At 43.5% G+C, this 10,856-nt stretch overlaps 1 protein-coding gene across 1 annotated transcript; it reads left to right on the top strand.

Moving 5' to 3' along the window:
- Window positions 1-1,715: 1,715 nt before the first annotated feature.
- SLITRK4 (SLIT and NTRK like family member 4) lies at window positions 1,716-10,219 on the top strand. The gene is made up of 2 exons (XM_075941067.1): window positions 1,716-1,854; window positions 3,625-10,219. The coding sequence occupies exons 1-2, from the start codon at window positions 1,836-1,838 to the stop codon at window positions 6,186-6,188; spliced, it is 2,583 nt and encodes an 860-aa protein (XP_075797182.1). The 5' UTR covers window positions 1,716-1,835; the 3' UTR covers window positions 6,189-10,219.
- The last annotated feature ends 637 nt before the right edge of the window (window positions 10,220-10,856 follow it).

Genomic DNA, 10,856 nt, shown 5'->3' with positions numbered 1-10,856 from the left:
CAGTTCAACTCCGTTGATAGGATCACCTTTGGTTAAGTGATTCCTCTGCCTAGGAACGCGGTGTCACATTGTTTGTGGTATTCATTACCACTTCCACTGATCGCATGAAATGTAAAGTAAATGGGAGTTCTTCATTAGCGGAATCTGATTTGCACAAGTGCATACCATCGGAGGGAGGGGTTATTTTATCCTCCTGCCACTGGTACCCAGGCAGAGAAAGAATTTCACCGAAGTACAAAGAATGAGCCTCCCCAAATAGCTGTTGTTGTCTCTGGAAAGGGGTAGGCTGGCGTTTCCTTAAAGCAAGGCTGTTTCATAACTGTCTTCCCCATTAACTGTATCAAATGTTACCATTGCTGCCCACTCGCTTTCAGCCTTTAGCTTGTTTAAAGGCAGAGCTTGGAGGGAGGGGGGTTGAATTGTCAGAGAGGATGCAAGGGGGCGGCTTTGTGTGTGTGTGTTTTCTCTCCTTTGCAAAATGTGACGCTCGGTGAGGGGTGCCCCCTTTGTGGCTAGCTAGAGATGTCGAATGGCCGCAGAGGACACCCGAAGCCCCAGCAATACCTGGGCAGGTGGCTTCACTTGTAGCTACCGCCCTCCCCCAGCCCCTAGGACTTTGCAGCGCGGGCAGGTAGGAAGGAAGCCGGCATGACTCTGCCTGCCACACTCCTCGTTGCCTCGAAACTCGGCTCCGGAGCGGCACAGTTAAGGAATCTCTGCCTTTGTTGTGGTACCCCGAGCGCCGCTTGCTCCATCCTCTTGCTCGGCCAGGCGGGCATCGCTTAAGGGCAGGTGCGAGCTCAAGACTGGGACGGAGGGGGAGGGTACTGGGTGTGTGTGTGTGTGTGTGTGTGTGTGTGTTGAGTCGTTCGCTTTCCGTATCACTTTGGTCTCTTTGATCCGTCTCACTATCCTTCCTCTGCCTCTTCCGTCTCTCTGAGCAGCGCCCAAGTGTGTGTGTGTGTGTGTGTGTGTGTGTGTGTGTGTGTGTGTGTGTGTGTGTGTGTGTGGCACGGCTAGGTGCCTTTCTGCATGTAAGGGATGGGAGAGTGTGTATGTGTGATGGAGGGAAATCTCTATATGTGTGCAGGGGGAAATCTCAATGTCTACTCTAGGTGAAGGGGAAATCTCTGTACATACAGGATAATCGGTGTGTGTGCGTGTGTGTGTTTGTGCAGGGCTAGTCTGTGGCACTGAGTATTTCTGTTGCTCTGTGTCTGGAAGGGTAATATACACGCTGTGTTTGTGTGTGTGTGTGGGGGGGGTAACCTCACTGTGTGTGTCTCTTTCTGTGTAGCTAGTGTGTGTGTAGGGCTAGTCTGTGGCACTGAGTATATTTCCGTCGCTCTGTGTCTGAAGGGGTAATAACCGCTGTGTGTGTGTGTGTGTGGGGGGGGAGCTCACTGTGTGTGTGTCTCTCTCTGTTGCTAGTGTGTGTGTGTGTGTGTGGTGTGTGTGTGGGGGGGAGCTCACTGTGTGTGTCTCTCTCTCTGTTGCTAGTGTGTGTGTGTGTGTGTGGTGTGTGTGTGGGGGGGAGCTCACTGTGTGTGTCTCTCTCTCTGTTGCTAGTGTGTGTGTGTGTGTGTGGTGTGTGTGTGGGGGGGGAGCTCACTGTGTGTGTCTCTCTCTCTGTTGCTAGTGTGTGTGTGTGTGTGTGTGTGGTGTGTGTGGGGGGGGGGAGCTCACTGTGTGTGTCTCTCTCTCTGTTGCTAGTGTGTGTGTGTGTGTGTGTGTCCCCCTCCCGCGTGTGTGTGTGTGCGCGCGCGGAGCAGCACAAGTCCGGCTCGCGCAGAGACGATCGCAGAGGCTGCAGGCAGAGCGCCGCGCGGCCGGCGATGGAGCCGGCTGGCCAAGGTAAGGAAGGTGCCGCTGCCCGGGCTGGCCGCGCGGGGACCTTGCGGGGCTGGGGCGGGAGCGCGGGGCTCGGCTGGGGGCTCGGTGGCGGAGGCGGCTCCGCGGGGGAGCGGGCTGCGGCGCTTCCTCCGGGAGCCCGGCCCGGGCGCGATCGCTTCTCCCCGCCAGCCCCGCGGGGTCGATGGCCCCAAGTTCTGCGGCGCTCGCCCGGGGCCCGGCTCCTGGGCGGGCGGGGCGGGGGGCGCCGGGGGAAGGGGACTTAGCAAAGGTGCGGGGGGGGGGGGGGCTGTGCACGGTGGCAAAGGCTGGCTGGGGGGGGGGGGGGAGCCGCTGGCGCTTCCCCCCTGCCGCCGCGGAGACAGGGCGCCCACGGCCAAGCGGAGCCCGGCACCAGCCGCGCCGGCTGCGGCCACCGGGTTGCGGCAAAACATTGCGGAATCCCCCCCCCTCCCCTGGCGTAGGTACCGGGGGGGGGGGGGGGGCATGGCCCGGGCGCTGCAGACGAGCTGCGGGGGTCGGGGATCCGGGGCCGGCTTGGGAAAGCGACAGCACGTGGTGAACGTGGTGATCGGATCTGCCCGCTGCATCCCTCCCCCCCATACCCCTTTCCACCCCTAGCGCCCCCCCCCAGCTCCCTGCCCTTCCTCTTCTTCCCACCGCCTCTCTCCTCCCCCTGCACCCGTCCAACCCCATCTCCCGCACGTCCCGCTGCCCCCCTTTCTGCCTCCCCTTGGCCCTCCCCTGCCAGGTCGCTCCCCTCCTCCCGCTCTTCTTGCAGCTGGCTCCTGCGTCCCCTTTGAACTCCCTGGCGTGCCAGCTCCCTTCCTCCCCACCGTGGGGATCCGCTCTGGGCCCTGGAAAACAGCCCGGATCGCCCCTCACTCCGGGGAAATACCAGGGGCGCCCGCTCTCCCATGAAAAATGGCAGCTAGACATGGCCTGGCTGTGGGAGAAGGGCTCTGACAAGCCACCTTCCTGGGAGCGATCGGGGCGGATTAGATCAGCTGCTTCCAGAAAAGTTGCTCTCGGGTCGGGGTGATGTCCCAGGGGTGAATTAGGACTTTGTTTTGCACCGCCCGTCTGGGTATTGTTACTGGGAATGGGGCAGCTTGTTCCTTCCTCGGCCACATTCCTCCATCATTAACCGAGCATCAGGATTTATGGACAGTGCATTGGCTCTCCGGGATCGCTTCAGAGTGCATCGCTTCCAACAGGTTTAGCAAGCACAGTCGTGATATTTCTGTCTCCGGTCGGCTACTAGATGAATTCCCTCTCTGGACAGGGATAGCGATGTAGGTAGATACAGGATCGCATTGTACCCACAGCTCTGCTCTTTCTGCCCACAGCTTTGTTTTGTACAGTATGACCTCAGCCCATTCCTGTGCAGCATCAAAGTGTATTTAACGTGTTTTACATGGAGGGCCACATAAGTACAGTAACAGAATTGTGGATACTTCACAGGAGAAGAACCAAAACCTGCTTGGCTTATTTTACTTGCTTAGTTATGCATTTTGGTCAGGCTGATTTGATATATAGCCCCTCATATATATGTGTGAGTCTGAACACGTTCACATTCTGTATCTGAAATTATTTCGTGGGGTTATTAAATAAAACCTTTCATTTTACTTTACATGTCATAGTTGTAGTTTCTCTATGCTACTGGCCAGGTACAGTAGCTTAATAGAGTACAATATGAACCCAAATGACTTTTTTGGAATAATGACAACTGAAAAAAATATTTTCTTTTCTTTTTTCCCCTTTCTTTCTTAGATTTTACATCCTTCTTCGGGAGCATGAGACTGTTTGCTGATCACAAGAAGATGTGGCTGTGGCTCGTATTGGTGTTGTCAACCCCGGTTTCTCCTACAAATGTAGATCCTGACTTCTCCGTGGAGATTTGTAATGTTTGCTCTTGTGTGTCAGTTGAGAATGTACTGTACGTCAATTGCGAGAAGGTGGCAGTCTACCGACCAAATCAGCTCAAACCACCTTGGTCCAACTTTTACCATCTCAATTTTCAAAACAACCTGCTAATTATTCTCTATCCAAATACCTTTCTGAATTTTACATATGCTGTGTCCCTACAACTGGGGAACAATAAATTGCAGAACATTGAGGGAGGAGCATTCCTGGGGCTCAGTGCATTAAAACAGTTGCACTTGAACAACAATGAATTAAAGATCCTCCGCGCTGACACTTTCCTTGGCATAGAGAACTTGGAGTATCTCCAAGCTGACTACAATTTAATCAAGTATATTGAACGGGGAGCCTTCAATAAGCTCCACAAGCTGAAAGTCCTCATCCTTAATGACAATCTGATTTCATTCCTGCCCGATAATATTTTTCGATTCGCTTCTCTAACCCATCTGGATATACGGGGGAATCGAATACAGAAGCTTCCCTATATTGGAGTTCTGGAACACATTGGGCGAGTTGTCGAACTGCAGCTGGAAGATAACCCTTGGAATTGCACTTGTGATTTGTTGCCTTTGAAAGCTTGGTTGGAAAATATGCCCTATAACATTTATATCGGAGAAGCGATCTGTGAAACACCCAGTGACTTGTATGGAAGGCTTTTGAAAGAAACCAATAAGCAAGAGTTATGCTCCATGGGGACTGGGAGTGATTTTGATGTGCGCATTCTGCCTCCATCCCAGCTGGAGTCTGGTTATAGCACGCCTAATGGCCACACAACACAGACGTCAATGCACAGACTAGTGACCAAGCCTCCCAAAACTACCAGTCCTTCCAAGATCTCGGGGATAGTCGCAGGGAAAGCACTATCGAATCGCAATCTCAGTCAAATTGTGTCTTACCAGACCAGGGTACCTCCTTTATCTCCTTGCCCAAACCCATGTGTCTGCAAAACTCATCCTTCTGATTTGGGATTAAGTGTAAATTGCCAAGAAAGAAATATAGAATCGTTGGCCGAACTGGTACCAAAACCTTTAAATGCCAAGAAACTGCATGTAAATGGCAATTATATTAAGGATGTGGACACCTCAGATTTTGTTGACTTTGAAGGGCTGGATTTACTTCATTTAGGCAGCAATCAGATTGCAATAATCAAAGGGGCAGTTTTCCGCAACCTTACAAATTTACGGAGATTGTATCTTAATGGCAATCAGATAGAGCGGCTGAGTCCAGAAATGTTTGCTGGCCTCCACAATTTGCAATATCTGTATTTGGAATACAATGTTATCAAAGAAATTTTAGCAGGCACCTTTGACTTCATGCCAAATTTGCAGCTGCTCTACTTGAACAACAATCTTCTTAGAAGTCTGCCAGCTTATGTTTTTGCCGGGGCTCCACTGGCTAGACTGAATCTGAGGAACAATCATTTCATGTATTTACCTGTAAGTGGCGTTCTTGATCAGCTCAGATCTCTTACACAAATTGATTTGGAAGGTAATCCATGGGACTGCACGTGTGATTTAGTTGCTTTAAAGCTATGGCTGGAAAAACTAAATGAAGGTATTGTGGTGAAGGAGTTAAAATGTGAAACACCTGTTCAGTTTGCTAACATTGAACTGAAGTCTCTCAAAAATGAGATCTTATGCCCTAAACTTCTAAACAAGCCATCTGCTCTGTTCACTAGCCCTGTGCCTGCTGTCACTTTTACAACACCGCTGGGTCCAATTCGAAGTCCTCCTGGTGGCCCCGTTCCATTGTCCATCCTAATCTTAAGCATACTAGTTGTGCTTATTTTAACAGTGTTTGTGGCTTTTTGCCTTCTTGTCTTTGTGCTTCGGCGCAACAAGAAACCAACGGCAAAACACGAGGGAATTGGGAACCAAGAGTGCAGTTCCATGCAACTGCAGCTAAGAAAGCATGACCACAAATCAAACAGAAAGGATGGACTAGGAGCAGAGCCCTTCATTCCTCAAACCATTGAGCAGATGAGCAAAAGTCACACTTGTGGCTTAAAAGATTCCGAAACAGGCTTCACATTTGCTGATCCACAAGGGCAAAAACTCATTCTGAGAAATATTACCGACAAGGAAAAGGATTTATTGCATGTGGATCCCAGAAAAAGACTTAGTACAATTGATGAACTGGATGAGTTGTTTCCTGGGAGGGATTCCAATGTATTTATTCAGAATTTTCTTGAAAGTAAAAAAGAATACAACAGCATAGGGGTCAGTGGCTTTGAAATACGCTATCCAGAGAAACAACAAGACAAAAAAATCAAGAAGTCATTAATAGGCGGTAATCATAGTAAAATTGTGGTAGAGCAAAGAAAGAGTGAATATTTTGAACTAAAAGCTAAACTTCAAGGTTCACCTGACTACCTACAAGTCCTTGAAGAGCAAACAGCTTTGAATAAAATATAGGTCATGCAATCTTATTTCTTACAGAGGACATTTCTTTAATGATGAAAGTGCCTTTTGTTGACTTTTAACTTCCGAATACTATATCATATAGGTAGGCATAGAGGCAGGTATATCCAAGGGTATCTATCTGTAGCTGCATATGGTTTGTCAAGTAGAGGAGAATTTCCTTTATAGATTTTACTACATAAAGCTGATACCCACTGGAATCCTGTAGGGATACTGCAAACTCTATTGCCAAAGGGATGCTTTAGACACATATTACACTGAATTTAACCTCAAGAGGCATATATGTTTTGTACCTTAAATGCAAAACCTTCGTCTCCTTGTGATTTGTTAGAACAAACACAAGAAAACTGGTACCAGTGTTTGTACCTTTGCTGGGTAATTCATCTTGCACGTGGATTAAGTTGGTGGAACTTGAGTAATCCTTTGATTTGTGGTGGTGTAATGGCACTGTTTAAAGATTATCTGAAAAGTAAAAAGCATGCAAAGAGAGAACATTCAATAGTATGTGTAAATTGGTTACATTTATGGCCTGCATCTTGAAATCACTGGATTTATAATGTTAAAATTGTGCAAATATTTGTTTAAAATATACCATACATAACATACCTATAAAATAAATCTGACCACTTGAAATATACCTGTCTATACATAACATTAAAAAAAGAAAAGAAAAAAAGTGCAACCTGACTTCTGCAGCATTTGTAGTGACATGAAGAAAATACTTGATGTTAATGCAGAATCTTATGTAAGACTCAAATCCAATTAAGACTAGAGTTCCTTCTCAGTTATGTGACACTTCTACAACCCCAAAAGGTTGACCAAACTTTGCAAAGTGCTTACTGTGTGAGCGTAGCAGAAATTATTTTTGTAAGATCATTCATATTTATGAAATACTTTGTATACTAAATAGGAAAATATGTACTCCTTACTATGTATTTAATATGCCTGACTTGTTTTCCTGATCACAATGCATTAATCATTCAATATAAATTAAAAACAGAACAATATACCAAACAAAAACTGGTGAGAAATTGTATAGCATTATTTGGGATCCTGTGATCAGGTATAATAATAATAATAAAAATGTTCTGTATAATTCTTGTGAAATTAGTATATTATCTTATTTCAGATTTGTTACCAATGGTGCATTTTAAAATAGTTTCATTAGGTTTTTTTTAGTATTGTTGTCTAAGGCAATTAATTGCCATCAATTGTCTTGTTTTTCAGGGGTCTGCAGCTTAACCTAAATAGTTTTCACTACAAGTATTTTCAGACATTAATGAATAAGGGTAAATGTTTAATTGTATATGCATCAATTCTCTGTCCCTGTTATCTTTCTGACTGCTGTCAGTCAAATAAAGAACCAGAGCAGTAAACCATATGGCAATCATGTGTGTATCAAAGTCACATTGTCAGATGGATTTAGTGGTCTCGGTTCAATTCAGAGTATTTTGTAGTCCACCTCTATAAAGCTTTTGTGAAAGCTGAATCTCAGTTGATAGCAACTAATGGTCAAGATGGAAAATGCCTCCTTTTTCTCATTGGGAGATGGTAATTTAAGATCAGAGTAGGCATGTGTTGGTAAAGCATCATACAGAAAATCTACACCACACATCTGATCCAAAGCCCATTCAAGATAATAGGGGGTTCTCCACTCATATCAATGGACTTTGGATCAGGACCTTAACCTGTCTTACTGCCATATTATGATACTCCCCCTCCCTTTTAAAATCAATACATAAGTCAATCAAGTTGCAATAGAAAATAAACGTTAATGTTTTCATGAATTCCAAGTGGCAGCTATTACAACAAAGCCTGATAGCACCACTGTGGTTAAGGCTGTGTCAGCATTTTCCAGTCTAACCCTCTAATTTCAGGATTTTATAACATTGCTGTAAAATTTTATTCTGGGATGATCCTTGGCATAATGCCTGGAATATTTTTTTAACAAAGTTTTTTAAAAGCATCAGCGCTTCTTTATTTTAAAGAGAGAGACAGTGAGAGACATTTTTCTACTTGCAATTTCAATTTTTTTCCCCTAATTTCTTCATGAGACAAAATGTATGAGGGACATTAGATTTTTTTATATATATATATATAAATGAACAACAGAGTGGTTCATCTTTGAAAAAAAGCTGCTATTACACTTACGCACTAATTTATTTCATTCAAAGTGTCAGAAGGATTTTCTGGATATGGTTACTATGCATGCATATGGTCCTGGCCTAAAAGATTCCTAGTTGCTTGTTGACCCCAATCTCTGCACAGGCTCTGAGGAAAATGTTTTAGTTTATTGTGTCAGAGGCCTTTGGATGAAAGAATCTTAAAGATGCACTGAAAGCTAGAACATAAAAGCAACATCAGCAATCTGAGGACAGTGGGTTGCTGCCTTCTACTCAGTGCTGCACAACTTGGTGGAGGTCTCACAGAACCCTGAGATTTGCCAAGGCAGAAAGCATTTGACCCACACTTCAAGCGTCATCAGAACCTATGTCTCAAATCCTTCTATTGAGAGATGTGCATTAAAAAAAATACTGCATGAATAACTGCAACATTGTGAACATTGTTAAGGGTGACATGTTTGTGGTTGATGTTGATCAGGGTTAACAGAACAACAGTTAAGGTTGATATTCCTCCCTCAACTACATTATAAGTCATCTGTCAGGGGAAATGGACTGTTTAAGAGACGAATTTTGCCATTATGCTTGCATTAGGTAGTTCTGGTAGGTCCCCCTCCAGCAAAGCATTTCATCTTTAATCAGGTGCAATGAGAGTACTCGTGAGTTTAGGAGTAAGCACGTGTTTAAGTCCGTTGTTGGATTAGGGCTTAAATGCATGATACCTTGGGCATTGATTTAAATGGGAGCAGGAGAAGGAGTATTGTTGTATATGTTACATAGTTCACACCTGCTGTAGAACCCTTATGCCTTGGTGATCACTTTGCTCCCATGACTTGCCTGATTGAATTCAACAGGGTCACTGGAATGCATACATACCTACCTGTGCTCGGGGTCACTCAATCTGGACTTTATTTTCTCTCAGTAGTGTTTTACAATATAGTGCAATAGCTAGGCATAGCAGTGTGAGTAAAAAAAAAAATCGGGGTGGTCAACCCATTATGTGTCCTTGATGATGTTGGTTTAAATTGCAACCTGAATGTTAGTTGACTTCCTCCAACATTTAAGGACAGTGTATGTTCCAGGTAACAATTTGGTGGAATGTTCACTCAATTCTAATGCTAGTTTATCCAGGAAAGGCACTTTTCCAGTGTGGCTAAACAACCCAGCCCGTCTTTGCATTATATTGATTTGAGTGGCCATGTTGTTAAAGTAGCTGCCATGACATTCAGGCAGCACTAAAGGAGTGAAGGTGTTAACGTAATTTACAGTGTTCATTGTATTATAAATCAAGTTTACATTTTTAATGAAGTCAATAAAGTGTAATCATTTCTTTGAAAGAGAAATTTTTGTGCAATTTTATCAAAACGCAGTCATTGTAATGAAGGAAGTTGAGTCCAGACACCAACTGACATTTTACATTTAGTTTTCCAGACTGAGAGTAAATAAATCTGAAAGATAATCCAAAAGATAATTTTTGAAGCCATAAGAATGGTGTACATTATAAAAGGCATGGCCTTGTGAATAATGTTAACAAATGTTTGAGTAAACAAACACGTCTAGAAAATGATGGTGGTATAATATCTATAATATTTTTGCATGATTTGTACATTGCTATTGTATGAAATGAGCGCAGTAGGATTTTTTAAATTTTTTTGTTTTATTTAATTTTATTTTGCATCCAAAGAGTTGGGAAGGAAATATGACAAGAATGTATTTATAATCACTCTATTTTGAAATAAAGCAAAGAAAACAAAATGTATTGTTTTTACCCTGCTTTGATCATTACTATTTTTAGATTAGTTTATAATACAAAATAGAGTTCACTTATAATATCCAGTATAATGTAAAATTCAGAAAAAAATGTTTCAGTGACCTTTGTTTGCTTTCAACAACATCAAGATATTAGAGAGAATTTATTTAAAAGATTTGTATTGAAATATTAATAAAATTGTTTGGTACAATCATATTTCTGAAACTAGACTTTGTTAAATGCCTAACATTTGAGTTTGTTTTCAGAAGAGAGAAACTCTAAACTAGTTAGACATTATTTTATATTGATTAATATTTGGGCAAATATTTAAAAATATTTATCCCCCTATCCAATGTTTAGATCAAATCTACTTTCCTTACTCATCCAAATAGTCTCAACTGAAGTCAAATGGGACTGTTTGCATTAGTAACATGAGCCCCAAATAGCTGCTAGTCAGTTTCTGGTGTCTTCCACATTGAAATGCCTGGAAGAACAATCATACAATGTTAAGGACATTTGTCTTGACCTTGATCCCCTTTCATTAATCAGTTTGTATAAGACAATTTTGCAAAGGATCAAAATTAATTTATGTTTAATTAATTCTGTCCACTGGCCTTTCCTGAATCTTAGAAGCATTTGTAGATGAAAGTCAAGACAAGACCCTCAGTTAGTTTAGGCTCCAAATTTAGATTTTATATTAAAAATGTTTTGCAAATCTTAATAAAAATCTTCATGTAAAACTAGATTAAACATTCCCCCACAGTCCTAGATTAAACATACAGCATGGAAGTC

The sequence above is a fragment of the Pelodiscus sinensis genome, chromosome 13, assembly GCF_049634645.1.
Source record: "Pelodiscus sinensis isolate JC-2024 chromosome 13, ASM4963464v1, whole genome shotgun sequence".
NCBI classification, from domain to species: Eukaryota; Metazoa; Chordata; order Testudines; family Trionychidae; genus Pelodiscus; species Pelodiscus sinensis.
Note: the sequence above shows the minus strand (reverse complement) of the source record. Positions and strands in the feature narration are given on the sequence as shown.